This window comes from Raphanus sativus, chromosome 8 (genome assembly GCF_000801105.2).
Source record: "Raphanus sativus cultivar WK10039 chromosome 8, ASM80110v3, whole genome shotgun sequence".
Taxonomy (NCBI): domain Eukaryota; kingdom Viridiplantae; phylum Streptophyta; class Magnoliopsida; order Brassicales; family Brassicaceae; genus Raphanus; species Raphanus sativus.
This window is the reverse complement of record NC_079518.1, coordinates 1,067,829-1,087,448: the sequence shown is the minus strand read 5'-3', so window position 1 is coordinate 1,087,448 and position 19,620 is coordinate 1,067,829. Positions and strand designations below refer to the sequence as shown.

The window sequence follows — 19,620 nt, the reverse complement described above, 5'->3', positions numbered from 1 at the left end:
GTTAGGAAACTTCCACCGTCAGTTTCAGCATTTTTTCAACAAAATATTTATGCTTACTTTTGTAACAAAAGTTTTTTTTTTTTTTGAGAAAGTATTTTTTTGTCAACTTTGAGAAAGTATAACAATAGTTTTTACAAAGTTATTCTTCTGTCGACTACTCTTCTTCTCTAATAATCCAGAATATATTTGAATAAATACAAATTTGTCACAGAAGATGTTGTCTGTGTACTGCGTGGTGTAAACGTATATAAATGTGCAGTCCATGGTTACTATACACAAACAATAATGCGATGTAAAAAACAATAATACACCATCATTTATTTATTATTAAGTGCACTGTATAATGTAGAAAATCAATACTAATTAATATACAGCGCAGAGTCAAGATCTAGTCAAAAACTGAAATGATCAAAGCTTATTAACACACTAATCTTTAGATTCAAAACTTGAATTTTTTTCTTTCACGTGAACAATCATCCATCATATACAAAGAAAAAATAATTGAGTAAAATAGAATATGACGCACTAACGAAAACCTTTTTATGTCTACATTAGTTGATTAATTCCACGTAGATTTTGCTACCGACGAACGTAATGGCCAACCTTCATATCCACATGCCTTTAAATATCACTCCCTTGTTATCTTTTTGTAGCGTGCGACAGATCCACGCGTTTCTATACACCACTCTTCTCCTCCGATTCTTTCCCTTCCACCGACAAACAAACAATGGCGAACGGGGCGGCCGTTAGATTGGATCTGGACGGCAAACCGATCAAGCCGCTCACGATCTGCATGATCGGCGCCGGCGGATTCATCGGCTCTCACCTCTGCGAGAAGCTCCTGAACGAGACCCCGCACAAGGTGCTCGCGCTCGACGTCTACAACGACAAGATCAAGCACCTCCTCGAGCCTGACACCTCCGAGTGGGCCGAGAGGATCCAGTTCCACCGCATCAACATCAAGCATGATTCCAGGCTCGAGGGGCTCGTCAAGATGGCAGATCTGGTAATCTCTTCTCCGTAATGCTGATTGTGAAGCCGCACTGTAGCGATTTTGTGATGGTTTGTGCAATTTGATGATTACGCACTCAGATCTGATTCATTATTGAGAATTGGATTTCAAATTACGTAGCCGTCATGCTTCTCTCAATCATTTGTATATGTATGTTATCGATGCGTTGTCTTCCTCGAGATTGTGAATGTGTTTGTTTGTTTGTTTTGCGTTGCAGACGATCAATCTCGCGGCGATCTGTACGCCAGCGGATTACAATACGCGTCCTCTTGACACTATCTACAGCAATTTCATCGACGCTCTCCCTGTGGTATGTATTTTGCTTTCGTCTTCTCTCTTCAGATATGTTTATACTCTGTACCATACATTAGTTTGTGTGACATTGAGGTGGTGAATGCAGGTTAAGTACTGCTCTGAGAACAACAAGCGTCTTATTCATTTCTCCACTTGTGAAGTCTATGGGAAAACTATTGGTAGCTTTCTTCCAAAGGATCATCCTCTGCGTCAGGTCTGGATTTTTTTTTCACTCCGATCATGTCATTTTGTGTTAAGCATCGCCTTCTGCTGAATGTGGTTGTCAAGCGGATTAAGAAACTGTATGTTATTTGTACAGTAGCACATTCACTGAATATGGATTCAGAATTTTGATATTGTGTTGTGTTTAGACTTTTTAAACTCGATTCAGAGAGTAGAGTGAGAGTGAACTAGTTCTGAGCCTATCACTATCCCCTTTAGTTTGAGAAAATGTAGTTTATTTTCATGCAATTATCTGAGATGGCTTTGCTTTGATCCCCAACTACTACTACCTGAGGAGTTTTTTTTTTCTGCTTAGTTTTCTCATGTAAAGTAAAAGTTAGTTATTGTTACGACTTCTGTCTCTGTATTTTTAATGTTTTCACTACTCACAAATGATGATCTTCTTGTTTTTTTTTTCTCAGGATCCTGATTTTTATGTACTCAAAGAAGATACGTCTCCTTGCATTTTTGGTTCTATTGAGAAGCAGAGGTGGTCATATGCTTGTGCTAAGCAACTGATTGAGAGACTTGTCTACGGTACGCGGTTTTTCTTACATGATAAGCATATTCAATGTACATAGAGGCAGGTTCTCTCATTTTCTTTTGTTTGTGATTGCAGCTGAGGGTGCTGAGAACGGACTTGAGTTCACCATTGTGAGACCGTTTAACTGGATTGGACCTAGGATGGATTTCATCCCTGGCATTGATGGTCCCAGCGAGGGTGTCCCTCGTGTCCTCGCGTGCTTCAGCAACGTAAGTTACAGGCTCAGTTTAACATGCCTTCTCTTATTGGCTCTGTTTAACATTTCCAAATTTTTGGGGTATATTCAGAACCTTCTGAGGCGTGAGCCTCTCAAGCTTGTGGATGGTGGAGAATCACAGAGAACCTTCATCTACATCAAAGATGCCATTGAAGCTGTCCTCTTGATGATTGTGAGTTGCATTTCATTGTTTATCCCTATTAGCATCTCGTTTGTTGCATGCTGTCAAAGAAGTTGCATCTGAATTTTTTGTTTTAACAGGAAAACCCAGAGAGAGCCAATGGGCATATCTTCAATGTAGGAAACCCAAACAATGAAGTGACAGTAAGGCAGCTTGCGGAAATGATGACTAAGGTGAGAAAACTTGTTCACATATAAGAGAATCTGATTGATTTTCGATACTCAAATGCCCTGGGAAAACAAAAAAAAATGGACAGGTCTACTCAAAAGTGAGTGGAGAGACGGCTATAGAGAGTCCAACTATAGATGTGAGCTCCAAAGAATTCTATGGAGAAGGTTATGATGACAGCGACAAGAGAATCCCAGACATGACCATCATCAACCGTCAACTTGGTAAGATTTCCTCTTTGTTTTTTACTGACCTGCTTTGTCTCTTCAAACATAACCAAACAAAAACTGTTTTCTGATAATTAGGATGGAACCCGAAGACATCTCTTTGGGACTTGCTTGAGTCGACCTTAACATACCAGCACAGGACCTATGCTGAAGCTGTTAAGAAGGCCACTTCAAAACCAGTCGCATCTTAGAGGTCATCATCACCTCGAACCATTTGGCGGCTACTATTTCCATTATTTTTGTTTTTACACAATATTTCCCTTAATAGGCCACTCACTCTAAGCGAATGATATATCATATGGTGGTTGGTTCTAGTTAAGGTTTTATTGTTATATAGAGTATTACTGTTAATGTTTTTGAGTTCGTTGTTGAAGCTTTATATCTTTGTATTTGTCCCCAAAAACAACTAAAAAAAAGAGAATGGTTTGTTTAAAACTTTTAGCATTTATATGTTACATCTCTCTGGAGGATTCCCAACTCCCAAGTTTGGCATCTGATATGAAACAAGAAAAAATGCACAGAGCACACTAATCTTACGTGGCTTCGGGTGAACCACTTTGCTTAGCGAGTGTGTATTTGTTGATAATGAAAGATTCAGCTCTGTTTTGTAGGATTAGGTCCTTCTGAATGTTGTCCAGTTAGATTATTGTATCATTGTATTGCGCTCACTGTGGGCTGGTTGGACCATTTTCTCTTCTATGATCTATCTATGCAATCATCTTTTGTGAGAAAAAGAAATTAAACACTTACTTTCTCTCAGAAAATAAAAATTTCCTTCTATTTTCCACCAAAAAAAAGAAAAAGAAACATCCCATACCAGAAACATACTCTCTTTAGTGATCCTTGTTATCGAATGAAAATATTTGTGTAAATGGGTTGATCTTGAAGTTGCAAGAGAAGAAAAAAGAACTATATAAGCCCAATCCTGATCAGTTTACCAATAGAACCCAATATCAAACTAACCCAAGTGGAGGATGACATGGCCATATCTGATTGGCTAAAGTATTAGGCTGAGATGCAGCGAATAAGTCCAAGGAAAGTCGGAAAGTAGACACATAATATGAAATATTATATTTTTTAAGCGATGTAATGGGTATCCTATGCCAAGCATTTGTACGTATTTAGAGACATGTAGCATTGAAGAATGATGTGACACACTGCGATTTATTCTGGTGGATAAGTTTTTTAAAATTTCAACTAATCAAGTGTTCATTTTTCTTGTTTAACTAACGAAAATTGCAAATGACATTAATTCTGCAACTATGTAGAAAGTAATTTAACTAACTAATGGTCCTGCAGTTGAAAAGTTGCACAAAAAACATTGAATGTCCGAATATTCATTCATTCAGTACTATAGTACATGGACATTTCGCAGAATACACTCCCTTTAATCACACCTTTATTTCTCTCTCTGCCTATCACTTTATAGATCCAAAAATTAATATTTATTCCCTTTTAGAAGGTAAATAACCACACGAAACTTTCGCATTATACATCCATGTGACCATGTCTAAGGTTCTCGAGCCCCTAGAAGAAGCAAAAGTAGAAGAACAGAAACCCATAAACCAAGAGGAAGAAGAGGAAGAATCGAAGAAGAAAGAAGTGTTGTTAGGATCTCTGTCTACACCAACTTCAAGTGATCACAAGATTCCCGAGTTGGAGACTTGTCCTCCGGCTCCAAGAAAGCGACCCCGTGAGATTTCTCTTACAAAGAAGAAAAGATTGTCCAAAGATCTTCGGTTCTTCGAAGCCACCGACGTCGGTAGCCACGAGGTAGAGACTTTCTTTGTTCATAACCCTAACCATGTCCGCAAGAAACGGAGAAGTAATAGCGCTTGAATCTTTGCTGTTGTATCTCTTGTACGTGTTTCTTCTTCGCTTTAACATCGTTTTCGATCACTTTTTATTACCTATATAACTTTCACTCTGTTTGTGTACAGAACTTATATATCCCTATATATATCGACTTTGTTTATTATGTCTCTTACAGTTTGATCCTCATGTCTCAAAATATTGTATGGATTTTTTGTTCCTAGAATTTAGCAATAAAAAACTAACAATGATATATGAGATTATATACTATTGTCATCAGCTCGTCGAAGAAAAAAAAAGCATTATAAAATATATATTCCGTTCACAAAACGATAACAAGAAGATTTACTACAAACCGATAGACAAGAAACAGTAACAAAAATAGATACCCAGAGAAACATTGCCAAAGATTCCGAAATTGCCCGGTCAGAGAGAAAGATACATAATGGGACTAGTGTGGCTACCGTTGACCAAGAAGACCTATGTTTTCAACTTGGTCAACTTCTCGATCTCTCCTCTCGCCCAAGTTCATCATACTCATGTACGATCTTCCGGTGATCCCTTATAATTGGTTCACGACAAGATTAGAAGAAGACATAATCATAATCAAAATAATCATTAAACAACTAACCGGAAGATCTTTGTCTTGAGGTATTGCCTCGTGCTTGCTCTTGTTGTTAGTCATGCTTTCAGAGGTGAGAGATGACGATTGTGAAAGGTATATGAAGAAGGTTATTATATATATATATAGAAAGTGCATGTGAAACGAGTAAGTGAAACTTGAACAAGAGTAAGTGCAAAGTGATGACACATGCTCTTTGTACTATAAAGTATGTTTCTGTAATAAGTACAAAATCAACTCAGCAAGAATAAACATAGTTGAAGTGAAATATTTTTTTATTTTATTTCCTAAAAATTCTGCGATATATTACAACGAATCGGATAACTAATGGAATATTCCTTTTGGTGTTGCTTATAGACATTTTTGCATGTATGCATGCTATGTCTATGTTTATATGGTATATAAGTCTATATATACAAAAACACATACAAATCTATAAATAAACACATCCATTTTTACAATGCATATATATCAATTATATGCAATATATAGTTCCTGGTGGAGAAGGTGAAGGAGAAAGGATCTTCCAAGGGATATCCGGCGACCAAATTCTGCAATGCTCAGCATGCAATGACCACTTTTTTGTTACTTTAAACTTTTCCTATCCCATTATCTTTTACAAACACAAACAAGATCGTACATATATGCTACAAATGTTTTTACTCTAATGGATCTTATGAGCTTAACGCAATCATTAGTGGTGATTGTTAGGTAAACACGCCTCGTGTACCAAGAGCGTGTGGCCCATTGGTTTATTTGAGTGTATAAAGAATCCGAAATGTGGTTTAAGACCGTTGATCGAGTTCCATCATTTTAGAAAATGTATAGCGGTTTTCTCATAGTCACTGTAAAATAACTAAAAAAACACAATTTGGTTTCTTGTTATCATTATTTCTTTTACACATTTTGGGAAAGGAATAAAGGCTTCCGACACAACGATGTTAACTAAAGTGGGTGGAAGTCTATCTTTCTCTTCAAGAATGCAAATCGGAAAGGAAAATGATATGTTTTGGATAGTTATAAACATTCGAAGTTCGAGCGACAACATTACAAGAAGAAGCAAATAAATATAAAATAAAAGTAAAGAATAAACAAGCAAAAAGCAAGAATCTTCCAGCTTCTAAGATTTCTTGATTTATTCACAAGTAACCAAATAATTAAGAATTTTAGATGAAGAGTTTTGGGACTAATCCTTACACAAAGGCAAAGAATCTAATTATCGGTGTTACTCTCCTTATATATAAATGTATGAAACCATAGCAAAACAATCAAAATAATCTTTACCCTCTATCTTTTTCTAACAATCAAGTTATATACTCTCTGACAAAATGGTTCCTCCAAACCCACCACCTAGACGAACACAACCACATCATCAAGCCCTGCCTGCTAGAGGACTGAACCCCGTCCTATGCATCATCGTCGCCCTCATCCTTTTAGGACTCCTTGTGGGTCTCGCCATATTGATCACATACCTCACCCTCAGGCCTAAGCGACTAGTCTACACGGTAGAAGCTGCGTCGATCCAAGACTTTGCCATTGCCAAGGACGATCACATTAGCGCCAAGTTCAACTATGTGATCAAATCATACAACCCTGAGAAACATGTCTCCGTGAGATACCACTCCATGCGCATCTCCACGGCTCACCATAACCAGTCCGTGGCTCACAAGGAGATCCCTGCCTTCAAGCAGCATCCAAAGAACGACACAAGGATTGAGACCCAGCTTGTGTCGCACAACGTGGCATTGTCTAAGTTTAATGCTAAGGACTTGAGGGCTGAAACGACTAAAGGGGTGGTTGAAATGGAAGTGTATATAACGGCTAGAGTGAGCTACAAGACTTGGATTTTGAGGTCAAGAAGACGTACGTTGAAGGCTGTGTGTACCCCGATAATGATCAACGTCACAGCAAACTCGTTAAATGGATTCCAGAGAGTTTTGTGCCGAACTCGTCTTTAATTTGGTTTACTTATCGACTTGAATTTATTTCTTTTGCGTGCGTCATACGTATACCAAATATGCTATGTGCCCTTGATTGATTGTGTCTATGTATGTGTGTTTCTTTTTGAGTTTCTTGTTTTGTTTTTGTTCTTGTCTGCATTTATTCCATCTGTCTTTAACATTTCATTATTGTTCTTTCTTTCTATTTTCTTAAAATGTTTTACATTGTATTCTATTTTTTTTTTAAAATGTTTAAGATTTTATTCAATTTTTGTGAAAAATTTTAAAATTTTATTCAAAAATTTGCAATGCAACATTTAGTAACAGCAAGTTAAAATAATAAATATTTATATAGATATGATTCTAGTTATGTAGATTCACCCAAATCACTCTTATATTTTAATCTTGATTAATTTGCAGCTGCTTAAAACATAAATTCTGGTGCAACAACAACATAATGTAGCTTGTAGATATATAACTATCATATTTTACTTCAATTTTATTCATTTATAAGATAGATACAGATATGCCTCTCGTACATGACACATTTATAGTCATACAAAACTATGAATATATAAGTAAAAATTGAAGTGACAATTCGAACGATTTCTTGAAGCTGAAAGCAAAACAGAGGTTTCACTAAGAAAGAAAGATACATTATAAATAAAGTCCTGCTAACATTGATAACATGATTTGAAGAAAACTAGTTGTGGGGCACATTCTTATCTCATATCTGCAACAATCCTTCAACACTTCCCATACGTGGCTGGTATGATCAAACATTGTTGGGTGTGTTCTCAGGCGGCGTAGCAGCTGAACGGACGCGGCGGCCACCCTCGGACTTAGAGTTCTCCGCAAACCGGAGGCTTCCTTGATGCAAGTTCTTCTGCTTCTCCTGCTCGTTCCACTCGGAACCATAATAATGCTCCTCCGTACCTTTGACTGGATCATTGGAAGGTGGCAAGAACATGCTTCCCCATTGAGGAAAGTGGATTAAAGTCACAGGCAACGTGCAAGCAACTATCATTACTCCCATCCATGTTAGCCCTTGTTCGGTTGAGAACTTTGAGGTCGAGAAAAAGATGAGCTGCGTGAGCCCTGACCCAAAGTTTCCTCCGGCCCCGGTTAAACCCGAGATGATTCCAAGGGCTCGCCGGGAAACAAAAGGAACGATTGCAAATGTGGCTCCGCAAGCGGCTTGTGCTCCCATAGAAAAGAGGATCATAGCTACAACAGCAGTAACGAGGGTGTTTGCGCGGCCGAGCCACACACAGAAGAGACCACCGGCTGTCTGAATGATCCACAACGCCCACAACCTTCCTCTCATCCCAAAGTAAGTGGCTGCCAAGTCAGATGCATAGCCTCCTGCCGGACGAGCAAAAAAGTTGGCCATTCCGAAAGATGCTGCTATGATTCCGGCTGTGTGGAGCTTCAAGTGAAACCTGAACAAGCCATGTGTATATGTTTACTATTAGTTCATAGAAAATACCAGGACTCTTTTAGCATGTTAGCAGGCAGACATGTCCTCAACTTTAAAAGAAAAAACTCTTAATTTATTAAAATAGATATATAAATTAAATTTAATTAAATATTAGCTTATACTTCAAAATGTAAGATCTATAATCATAAAATAAAAACTAAACGTATATATATAGATAGAGATATTAAAATTTTAAACAAATTTTAAATATATCGTTAATTTTTATTCTATCAAGTTTTATAAATAATTTGAAAGGGCACTGAACAGTACTATATTTTCTTCTATTCAATCGATATCGAAAACAAACCTGTCAAAGAAGTACTCGGCGATAACATTATCAGTGCTCAACTCAACTCCCATGGAATATCCATATAGAAGAACGAAGATCCAAGTCCTGTAGTTTGTAACAGCGTACCACATAATCTACACCATTTGTGCAAAATCACGAGTTAGATTTTCGATTCATCTAGGTAGGCATCATTTCTTGAAAAATATCCCAAAATAGCATTACTTACAAGTTAGAAAAAATTATATTTATTTTATATTTGGGTTAAAGTTTTAAAGTTTGAAGCAATTTAGTAATTTTATTCTTTATTAGTGCTATTATGGAGATTTTTCTCCTCTATGGTCGTCATAGTTTTTTATACTATTTAATTTTTTTATATAGATAGACATGGATAAGTACCTTTCCGAATTTGTCTTTCGCAACTTCTCCCTTCTTCTCCAAGGTACTTCGGTTCCCATCTGGTAGATCTTGACCTAGCGTGAGCACCAAGATTCCCATGATGATGTGCAACCAACCAGGGACAAAGAAGGCAAGCCTCCAGGCCGTGAACGCTGTTGCACCACAACGTCGTATGATCTCATAGACAACCGGCATGAGCAACTGCGTTATGCCACCGCCCATGTTTCCCCATCCGGCTGCTGTCCCATTCACTAGACCGATGATCTGGCTATTGAACATAGTGCTCATCCAGTATTGACAAGACACAAACGTCGCCAGACAGAAACCAATCATGAATCTCACCGTAATGAACCCTCCGGCATCAGCCACGAAACTCATGGAAAACACCGTTGGCGCGGAAAGCATCACAAGGAAGGCACAACCGTAACGGGGACCCAAAAGATCACACACGGCTCCCATCACCAGCCTAGAGAAGATACTCCCTGACACGGACGCAACTCCAGCGTTCCCGATGTCTTGTTTGGTTAAGTTGAGATTCTCACGGATGATGGGGACAAGTGGTGCAGCTGCGAATGTGGAGACAAAACATGTGGAGAACGATATCCACGAGAGGTGGAACGTTCTCATGTGAGGGTTTGCGAAGGAGAAGAGTTTAAAAACCTTTGCCTTATGTTCCGTGTCCACGGGCAGGTCGAACTTGGCAGTTGTGTCGGTCGGGACCATCGGTGAAGCCACCGAGAAAGCAAAGGTTTGTTCTCTACCGGTGACTCCATGCATGGAGCTTCCAGGCTCGCCACTAGGATCGCCCATTTTTAATTAGTTTGAGATTTGATTCAAGTGTATGGATTGATGTTTAGAGATTGCAACAGGGCTTTATATAGTAGTATTCCTAGCGTTGACAATTTCATAAAAAGTATTGTTTGGAGATTCTCAACGGTTAACTAACAATTTAAAAGTATTCTTTAGAGGAATCTATTTTCGCCGCACGCATCTTTCTAGTCTCTCGCTTATCTCAAAGGTTACATTTCTCCTTTCAGATTACTGCTCTACCCTTCCCTATGGATAGTAACATATGGTTGTGTTAGCTAGTAATATTAACTCCCTATCATTGTCTTTGTCCGTCAAATTACGTGGAGGTTAACATAATGAGACTCTAACATAATAGCTGGTTCTATATAAACTAGATAGTTAAAAGAACTTGGTTTGTTGGTTATAAATTTTGGTCTTCACTTGGATTTGTTATATATATGGTTCAGCTGGAACCGAGTCTAACCGGTCTATATTGGCCCTACGTGTTCGAACCGGATCATTCAGTGACTTTCATCTACAGTAACATCATTAGTTGTCATCTAGACACGTAAGTCTTGGAGGGTACACTGAGTAGCATACAAAAAGGAAAAAAATGATCGTTTAGTGAATAAAATAATTGATCTCCTGGACGGTCGAATTTGGACTGGTCTTGCTTACGTTTAGTATAGCACATTAGTTGTCCCTTCAAATTGCTTACGTTTGCATATTGGCTTTAACAACAACAAAAAGTTTATTTAATTTATATATCATATTCTAGAGAAAATTACTATAGACCTTGCAGAAATTGCTATGGTTGAACAAAAATACATTATTTATCTCGATCTCGACGTAAAAAATACAATTCGGGGGGGGGGGGGGGGGGAGTATATAATGTGTGTGTGTGTTTAAAAGTAGATGTCAAATTAATCTTATAAACAACATGTTAATATCTCACAACAATTTAAACTTTATGTTTTAGTCTTTTAGGTTATTGACTTATCATATCAGGTCTCAAAAGTTCTTGAAAGTACAACAATTAATAAAAAGAATAAAAAAAGTTTCTTAATTCATATCTAAATATAAAACTATATATACTAGACGGTGAATTGATATGTAGATATGCGTATAATCAAAATCTTTTTTTTTTTGAGAATTGGCTTTATAATCAAAATCTTTTACATGCGAAATGTGTGTGCACGCATTTTGCGTACTCTTTCTTGCCTTGACATCAGGAGGCCATTTGAGCAAAACTGTGGGTATTTGAAAACGTCAAATGACTAAGTGCTTATCAATCAATCAGGCTGACGTGTAGATGTTCCAACAAGTTGGGATATGAAAACAAACATACATTAGTTGTCAGAACTAGATTTAAAAACTGGAAAGTCAACATTGATGAGCTCAGCACCTTGTGTACAGTTAAATTTGCAACATGTTTACACTTGCTATATTAATCAGGCATATATAAAAGAGGCAAGGGAATAATGCATGCAATAATATTTTCAAAAATAAAATAAAATACTACAATAACGATTATCCATGTATTCCCTCTGTTTTTTTAAGATCCATGTTCTAGAAAAAAAAATTGTTTTAAAAAGATACATTTTTTACTTTTTCAATGTATTATTTTTTTAATTTTTCAATGTATTATTTAATGAAAATCTGTTAACTTCAAGAAAATTAATTGTATTTATTGGATTTTTATTGGTTAAAGCCTTGTTCTAAAACTCGCCCGAGTTACTGTTTAATCGGACGAGTATTCGCTACTCAGAAACACACCGTGGCGAATTCATCCAAATCGGTTGAAAAATCGGATTTGTCAATTTTTTTTTTTTTGAAGTTTTCAGTGCTTGAAATCGTATAAGACATGAGAGATCTAGAAGTTTACTGAAAAAATAAGTAGAAACATCAGAATTTAAGTGATTGATGACAGATTTATTGTATTAGCTATGGTGGAAAATGCAGAAAACTAAAACGATGGGCATAGGAAGAGGAAGACATAATTACAGTGTTGCCACTGATTAAAAAGAAAACATTAAAAATAAAAAAAAGCAGGTATTGCAATGGGAACACGTGACATGCAAACTTTAACTAATAATCTAGAAATTTTATTATATAAATTTGTATTATTTTGTATTATACGTATAAATAAAATATTATACGTATAAAAATACAGAAAATTCCTCCCCGCGTACTCTCCGATTTTTTTCCGATTTTTTGATAAATCGCTAGGCCCCAATGCACCGCACGCATAGCGCGTAACGATTTTTCGAACAAGGGGTTAAAGGTTATGGAAAATTGTTATTCACAAAAATCAATGTATTTTTAATGTGATTTCTTAATATATATGAAAAGTCTAGAATAAGTATCTTTAAAAAACAGAGGGAATATAATTTATCGTTCATCATGTAGTTTATATATTCTGATTAAAATTAATTAAGACAGAGCTCTCTTTATGCTGGTCGATTTGTCGATTTTTATAAATTATTTAAATAAAAGATAGAATTAAATTATACATATATAAACATCCATAATAGAATTAAACATCCATATATAAACATCAGGAGTTTGAAGCCAAACTACATTTCTACAGTTCCAACTTCCAACACCCATGCATAATCAGAGTCATATAATTGTTTGCATGCATCACTATACCTCAAACTGCAATGCTTCAAAAGCGATCGTCGACTAGTTTTTAGGCAAGTGTCTTAGCACCAAGCCACCAACTAATATTTTAAGTTCAACAATGAAATAAAGGTGCACATCTTTTTGTTTAAAATTTATTCTAATTGATCTATTACGATTCCAGGTCGACCAAGTGTAGATCCCCAAGTCAGAATAGGCTAATTCTTGGGCTTATCCATCTATTAACTACATTATTGACGTTTGATTGTTCTTTTGTTTTGTGGGTACACACAACTTGCAAATATGTAAAAATTTCAAGTAGATGAAGTCAGAACTCAACTAAACTAATCCAGACATTTCCTAGTTAGCGCTTGGGATGTTGGAGAGACTTTGATTTTAATATTTGTGATACTGGATTCATTAACCTGCATCGTGGTCTGCCGACTTATCAAATGCTGGCAACTGAATAATTCAGATATTTAATGATGACGTACCATTAGACTTTTCGTATAATTTTCCGCAGATATAGACATCCTCGCTGACTTTTGAATATGCAGACTACTTATTTAAACTATTTTGGGATCCAATCATCCAAGTGTACGTAATTAACTTATTTATGTGTATTTTTCTCTGTAAAAATATACAGTGATATCAGTAATCTTAGAAAAACTAGTATTTTAGAGAAAAAAATACTAATACTAGAAAAACTAGTATCACTAATCAAAAATTATTGCTGACAAAACGTACCAAAATACTTACATATATATATATATATATACTAGGTGATTTTCCCGTGCGCATGCACGGATATAAATATTTATAAAATGAATATATTAAATAGTTTACTATAATTTTTTTTATTTTTAAATTACTATGTAATTTATATTGTAATCAGTATGCTATTTTTCAAATAATATTATTTTGTTTCAATCATAGGTATAATTTTGGATATATAAGATAATATCTAATTTTCTGATTCAACCATAATTTGTTTATTCTATAGATTAAAATATTGATTAATTTTGTTGTTTACATTTAATTTGATATTACCTTAGATTTGTAATATATTTTAGAAATATTATGAATAATTTAATATAAATTATTTTAGAATTAAATAGTAAAAATAAATTAAAGTTTTAATTGATTTAAAGTTACTGATATTAATATAACAACGATAGTATTATGAAACCTCATGCATATATATAAATTATAGAAAAGAACTTAGTTGCAATAGTTGGTTAATATATATTCATAATATTAATTGAGATCTCATATTAGTTAATAGTATGTTACATTGTTCTATAGTTTATATTTATAAAAATATTAATATGAACAATAATACATTATATTTTAGTTAAGTGTTTGATTTTGTATTAAAAATTAGATTAGTCCAATTACTCATTTTGTGGATATATTGTGTTACATATATTCCTTCAAACTAAAATATATTATTTCTAGTTTAACTCAACCAAATTGAATTAATTGTATTCCTTTGGTTCTTCGTAATAGATATGTAAGTATGTTACTATCTTTTATAATTTGGTATATGTTAATTTGCAAAAACAAAATTAGAAAGTAAAGTCATGATCGGTACGAAGTTGCATAAAAATAACTTATAAACTTATAAAGTCAAGATTATTTTTCTGAACTTTCTATTTTTTTTTATGAAATCACATCACATATAAAAATGTTTTCATTATAATTTTCTAAATACTTTCTTTATTATATATTTGATTTGGAAAAATATAAAAGGATACTTAATTAGAAAATAAAAGATGCATTTTTATTCATTAAAATATCTTGTGTTATGTTACTTAATTTTTTGTAATAAATTTGAGAAATAGATTAATTAAAATAAAATAATTATATTAAAATATATATTATGTTGTTTAAGATTATCTTTTAAAGGGATAATTATTTAGTTACTCTAAAATCAAAATTATTTTGTTAAGTTTCCTTTAAATGAATCGCATTATATATAAAAGATATTTTTTCGTTTTTAAAATTTACAAATTTTTTTCATTATATAGGTTATTTAGAGAAGGAAACCAAAATAAAAAGGATTTTTTTTCTTTTTAATAATGACAAATAGATATATTTGATTCATTAAGGGTACTATTATAATTAACCATCATAAGAATTAACGTGAGCGCGACACATAGAAAACTAACTTCTCAAATAATATTATAGAGATTAAAACTAAACAATATTTTTAAAAAATTTAGATATCTAAAAGAGACTAATTATATTACGATTAAAAATTTATTTACTTTTTTAAAAGATGTAGAAAAGTTTGAAAATTTTAGTAATAAAAATTTTATAATTATGAAAGTAAAATTAAATAAAATTTCGAAATTTATAATTCATATTTGAATATATTTATTTTAGGTATGATTTATGAGTTATTACCATATTTTAAAAAGTTTACCAAAAATATAAATCGGCATTAAATGTAATGTATGAATTATTGCCATATTTTATAAAGTTTACCAAAAATATATATCAGCAATAAATGTTATTGTCCATGTTATATTTAACTATAAGCCATTTCATCAATTTTAGTAAATATGTCATCATTTTTTTGTGAAATTGATTGTGGAGATGACATGTGGCAAAATCACTTCTCAAATATAGACTATGTGATATATATATATGTAACAAGGAAAACAATTTCTCAACTTTAACTATAATAAGGTTATTTCCATAAACAAATAATAAGATTATTTTACCAAAAAAATAAATAACAAGATTTAAAATTTTTGTCAATCACACAAGCTTAGTCGAGTGCAACGGCGAACCCAGAAAGTTTTTTATGTGGATTCGTAAATATAAAAATAATAAAAATAAAGGTCATTGGGAAGATTGAACCTGGGTTTGGGGGTTCATTTACTGCTTGTTTTAACCAAAAATGCGAGAAGCAACTAATGTACATACCTTAAAATTTTAACTTATATTGTTTTATGGTGTCAAGTGACCCTACATCACTATACATAGGTTCTCCCCTGGTCGAGTGGGATTGGAAATGTGCTAAACACCACGAATTTGAAATCTAAAAATTCAGATTTATCCATCTATATAACCAACGACATGGATATCTAATTAACATTACGAACAACCGGATTTATTTTACACCGATAAACAAATCTTCATAGGATTTGTCAGTTAGGTTTCGGTCTGCCGAACACTGTTAGATTATTAAAAAAAAAAGAAGTTTTGTTGGCACGATGGTTTATTGTCCCCGACTGATGCCAAATTGAATATCAGAAACATCCGTTATACGGGCACAGGGAGAAAGGGCCTTCGCAATTTGTGGCATGTAAATGATACAGCATAATGTGGGCTAGTAATATGATTAGGCCCACGAAGATCCTCAAACTTAAGAGTTTCCTTTTGATTAAGAAAACTTTCGAAGAAATGTAAATTAAGTAGGCCTGGGCAAGCGTCAACAAAATAGAGGCAAGCTAAGACCAAAATTTCAAACCCATTGGTTTACAATTAAACGTTGTCGTTTAGTTTACTTATCATCGTTAACTTAGACGACTAAACGAAAAGCTAGAGCTTTTAGAAAAAGTATTTTTGCATAACCAATCAATTTTTCCTTAATAAAACATTTAAGAATGTATTTTAATATGTAACAAATGATTTTCAAATATTTATTTTCTTGATTAATTATATTATTAAATAATATCAAAATGTAAATTGTACAAATATCGAAATGTAAATTGTATAGTTAACTTTTTAAACTGATATTTATTAGTATAGGTTTGCAATTCGGAGGAGTAAAATTAGGAGTTTTAGTTAAGATAAGATTTTTATCTAAAAATTGACATGAGTAAGTAAGTATAATAAATAGTTTACAAAAAAAAAGTAAAGTATAATAAACAGTTGACCTATATATTTACTAAATATTAATACTAGAACAATTCGCTTTCTTCTTCCTTCGGCAACCGCTTCTTCCTTCCTTCTTCTTTTGTCTAAAAAGTCTTGTGAGATCAAAAACTTTCTCCACAGAAACTTCCTTTTGATTTTTTGTTAACTTCTTAAAGAGAATGGAGAACACAAACAACTCTCGTGATGTGGAGTCGAACCAAAGCCGATCATCATCCGTTGACGCAACCCTAGCCGATCCTTCCTCTCCTCCTCCTCCTCGCTCTACTTCTTCTTCTTCAGGCCTCCCTTTCTCTAAGGTTCGCTCTTTTCTTCCCTATGAATCTTTCTCTTTAACCGTAAAATAGAAAGAAAGAAAAGGAAAACGAGTAAAGAGGGTTATGACTTTTTTTAGGGTTTTTAGCTAATTAGGGTTAAAGATTGTGTTGTGATAGAGAGATTTTGGTTAATTTTTCTGCAGAGTAAATGCGCGATTTGCTTGGATGAGATGAGGAAAGAAGACGGAAAGGCGATATTTACAGCAGAGTGCTCACACTCGTTCCACTTCGATTGCATCACCTCCAACGTCAAACACGGCAACAGGATCTGCCCTCTCTGTAGAACCGAGTGGAAACAAGTCCCTCTGTTCGTTAATGACCCTGTCCCTGTCCCTGTCTCTCCCTTCCCGGTTCAAACTGGTTTCGAAGACGACGAGTCTTTACCTACTCACGGAGGGAGCGAGTCTTCTGGTGTTGTTGTTGCTGCTCATCATCGTCAAGCTCTGGAGATTAAACTTCTCCCGCAAGTCTCTGCGGTTGAGAGATCTGTTACTCGTGGCGATTTCGCTGTTCTTGTTCATCTCAAAGCGGAGGGTGCTAGTGGTGATGATGATAGGACGCCAAGGACAACTACACGTGCTCCTCTTGATCTCATCACGGTTCTTGACGTGAGCGGGAGCATGGAAGGTACGAAGCTGCAGCTCTTGAAAAACGCTGTCGCGTTCGTGATCGATAACCTCGGAGAGACGGATAGGCTCTCTGTGATCGCATTCTCCTCAAACGCACGCCGTCTGTTCCCTCTCAGGCTAATGACCGAGACAGGGAAGCGAGAAGCTATCCAATCTGTCAACTCCTTGGTCGCTGGCGGTGGGACTAATATCGCGGAAGGGCTCAAGATCGGAGCCAGAGTGATTGCTGATAGGAGGTGGAGGAACCCTGTTTCCGGGATGATGCTTTTGTCTGACGGAAGAGATAACTTCACTCTCTCTCGCTCTCAGATGCGTTTGAGAACTGATTACGAGTCTCTCCTTCCGAGCTCCGTGAACAGGATCCCGATTCATACGTTCGGGTTCGGGGTTGATCACGACGCCGAGCTCATGCACACGATCTCGCAAGTCTCTAGCGGGACGTTCTCGTTTATAGAGGCGGAGAGTGTGATTCGTGACGCGTTTGCTCAGTGCATCGGAGGGCTACTCAGCGTTGTGGTTCTTGATCAGGTTGTTGAGATCGAGTGTCTTCACGAGGGAGGTTTGAAGATATCTTCGATTAAAGCGGGAAGCTATAGAAGCAGAGTGTCGTCTGATGGGAGAAGCGCTAAGATCGATGTTGGAGACATGTACGCGGAGGAAGAGAGGGACTTTTTGGTGATTCTTGAACTCCCTCTTTGCGAGGAAGAGTCGATGAGGTTGGTGAAGATCAGATGCGTTTATAGAGATGCTGTGAGCAGAGAGATAGTCCGCGTGGAGTCGGAAGAGCTGAGCATCGGAAGGCCAGAGGAGGTGACTGGTGAAGAAGTTGTGTCTGTAGAGGTAGACAGACAGCTAAACAGGTTCCTTGTGTCGGAAGCTATGTCCGAGGCTAGGATTTTAGCCGACGGTGGTGACTTGGAGGGAGCGGTTGGGGTTCTGAGGAACCGAGAGAGGGTGTTGGCTGAGACGCAGTCCGCTCGGGGCGGCGACGGGCTTGTTCAGTCGCTGTCGTCGGAGCTGGGGGCTTTGCAAGAGAGGATGAGTAGCAGGAGGATGTACGAGAGATCAGGGAGAGCCTACGCCTTCTCTAGCATGAGCTCTCATTCGGCACAAAGGGCAACGGCTCGTGGATGGCCTACTTGTGGCTCGCCAGCGCCACAGGCTTATCAGACGTCTTCGATGGCGAGAATGGTGGGTAGGTCTCAGGAACTTGGGATCAAAGGCACTAAACCGTCCCCTGCTCGTCGAGACCGAAGCTGAATCTGTGAGAGAAAAGAGTCTAGTAGTAATTAATGGGTTGTGTGTTGATGATTGCTTTGCTTCTGCTTGTATGGTTTTTTTTATGGTTTGATTAAAAACTGAGTTGGTTCAGTCTCTGATCTCTAGGAACAAACATATGGTTGCTTTTGTGGGATGATAAGTGCTGTTTTTAATTTTCTTTAAAAGACATTTTCAGATAAACAATCCAACTTAGTACAAATAGTACACAAGAGAGTACAACATAACAAGACTAAAAGTCAGCTCCAATGTTAAAAATCAATGTCAGAAGAGCTTTCTTTGGAATCTTGGATCCTTGTTTCTTGAAAACCTTGTAAGCTTCGTTGGAGCTCCAGGGCAAGGCGGAGACAGAGGTGTGTCGGAACCATTACCAGACTCCTCTATTTGAAGACAGAGGACAATGCTAAAGAGGTTTTGGTACAAAGACTCGATGATTTTTTCATCAGAACAAGTAGTAGGAGAATCAATCCTCATCTGATCGTTATAGTGGTCACAGAGTGGAGACAATGCAATGTCTCCATTAGAGAGAGGAGACATGGGTTCTTCAATGGCGTCTTCTAAAACTTCATTGTCCATCTTGTTATTATAATATCTGGACAAAACAGTAAAAAAGCATTAGTCATACACAAACATCATACAAATCCACTACAAATTTTTCTTTTCACTAGAACTCTATTCATAATATTATATGGA

General features: G+C 35.8%; 5 protein-coding genes and 1 long non-coding RNA gene across 6 annotated transcripts; 4 read left to right on the top strand and 2 right to left on the bottom strand.

Annotated features, from left to right (window-relative positions):
* The first annotated feature begins 636 nt into the window (after window positions 1-636).
* On the top strand, window positions 637-3,302 carry LOC108822902 (UDP-D-apiose/UDP-D-xylose synthase 2). The gene is made up of 9 exons (XM_018596102.2): window positions 637-1,006; window positions 1,230-1,322; window positions 1,413-1,520; window positions 1,951-2,065; window positions 2,148-2,281; window positions 2,360-2,461; window positions 2,551-2,643; window positions 2,727-2,862; window positions 2,944-3,302. The coding sequence occupies exons 1-9, from the start codon at window positions 728-730 to the stop codon at window positions 3,054-3,056; spliced, it is 1,173 nt and encodes a 390-aa protein (XP_018451604.1). The 5' UTR covers window positions 637-727; the 3' UTR covers window positions 3,057-3,302.
* A 916-nt stretch (window positions 3,303-4,218) lies between these two features.
* Window positions 4,219-4,847, top strand: LOC108820876 (cyclin-dependent protein kinase inhibitor SMR2). Its single transcript, XM_018593897.2, has one exon. The coding sequence runs from the start codon at window positions 4,372-4,374 to the stop codon at window positions 4,702-4,704; it is 333 nt and encodes a 110-aa protein (XP_018449399.1). The 5' UTR covers window positions 4,219-4,371; the 3' UTR covers window positions 4,705-4,847.
* A 117-nt stretch (window positions 4,848-4,964) lies between these two features.
* Window positions 4,965-5,483, bottom strand: LOC108821359 (uncharacterized). The gene is made up of 2 exons (XR_001944533.2): window positions 5,309-5,483; window positions 4,965-5,238 (listed from the first exon to the last, which is right to left on the bottom strand). It is a non-coding gene; the product is annotated as an uncharacterized LOC108821359 (long non-coding RNA).
* Window positions 5,484-6,583: 1,100 nt separating this feature from the next.
* On the top strand, window positions 6,584-7,425 carry LOC108820802 (uncharacterized protein At1g08160). Its single transcript, XM_056991647.1, has one exon. The coding sequence runs from the start codon at window positions 6,628-6,630 to the stop codon at window positions 7,255-7,257; it is 630 nt and encodes a 209-aa protein (XP_056847627.1). The 5' UTR covers window positions 6,584-6,627; the 3' UTR covers window positions 7,258-7,425.
* A 399-nt stretch (window positions 7,426-7,824) lies between these two features.
* LOC108820765 (high-affinity nitrate transporter 2.1-like) lies at window positions 7,825-10,236 on the bottom strand. Its single transcript, XM_018593772.2, has 3 exons — window positions 9,405-10,236; window positions 9,027-9,142; window positions 7,825-8,681 (listed from the first exon to the last, which is right to left on the bottom strand). Exons 1-3 carry the CDS (start codon window positions 10,212-10,214, stop codon window positions 8,015-8,017), a joined length of 1,593 nt encoding a protein of 530 aa, XP_018449274.1. The 5' UTR covers window positions 10,215-10,236; the 3' UTR covers window positions 7,825-8,014.
* Window positions 10,237-16,713: 6,477 nt separating this feature from the next.
* On the top strand, window positions 16,714-19,020 carry LOC108822830 (E3 ubiquitin-protein ligase WAV3). The gene is made up of 2 exons (XM_018596012.2): window positions 16,714-17,002; window positions 17,164-19,020. Exons 1-2 carry the CDS (start codon window positions 16,865-16,867, stop codon window positions 18,907-18,909), a joined length of 1,884 nt encoding a protein of 627 aa, XP_018451514.1. The 5' UTR covers window positions 16,714-16,864; the 3' UTR covers window positions 18,910-19,020.
* The last annotated feature ends 600 nt before the right edge of the window (window positions 19,021-19,620 follow it).

Coding starts and splice junctions, on each gene's coding strand:
- LOC108822830 (XM_018596012.2), top strand. CDS start 16,865: ATGGAGAACACAAACAACTCTCGTGATGTGGAGTCGAACCAAAGCCGA. Junction 17,003..17,163: donor CAGGCCTCCCTTTCTCTAAG/GTTCGCTCTTTT, acceptor ATTTTTCTGCAG/AGTAAATGCGCGATTTGCTT.
- LOC108820876 (XM_018593897.2), top strand. CDS start 4,372: ATGTCTAAGGTTCTCGAGCCCCTAGAAGAAGCAAAAGTAGAAGAACAG.
- LOC108822902 (XM_018596102.2), top strand. CDS start 728: ATGGCGAACGGGGCGGCCGTTAGATTGGATCTGGACGGCAAACCGATC. Junction 1,521..1,950: donor AGGATCATCCTCTGCGTCAG/GTCTGGATTTTT, acceptor TTTTTTTCTCAG/GATCCTGATTTTTATGTACT. Junction 2,066..2,147: donor GATTGAGAGACTTGTCTACG/GTACGCGGTTTT, acceptor TTGTGATTGCAG/CTGAGGGTGCTGAGAACGGA.
- LOC108820802 (XM_056991647.1), top strand. CDS start 6,628: ATGGTTCCTCCAAACCCACCACCTAGACGAACACAACCACATCATCAA.
- LOC108820765 (XM_018593772.2), bottom strand. CDS start 10,214: ATGGGCGATCCTAGTGGCGAGCCTGGAAGCTCCATGCATGGAGTCACC. Junction 9,143..9,404: donor CGAAAGACAAATTCGGAAAG/GTACTTATCCAT, acceptor CAAATGGTGTAG/ATTATGTGGTACGCTGTTAC. Junction 8,682..9,026: donor GCCGAGTACTTCTTTGACAG/GTTTGTTTTCGA, acceptor TGGCTTGTTCAG/GTTTCACTTGAAGCTCCACA.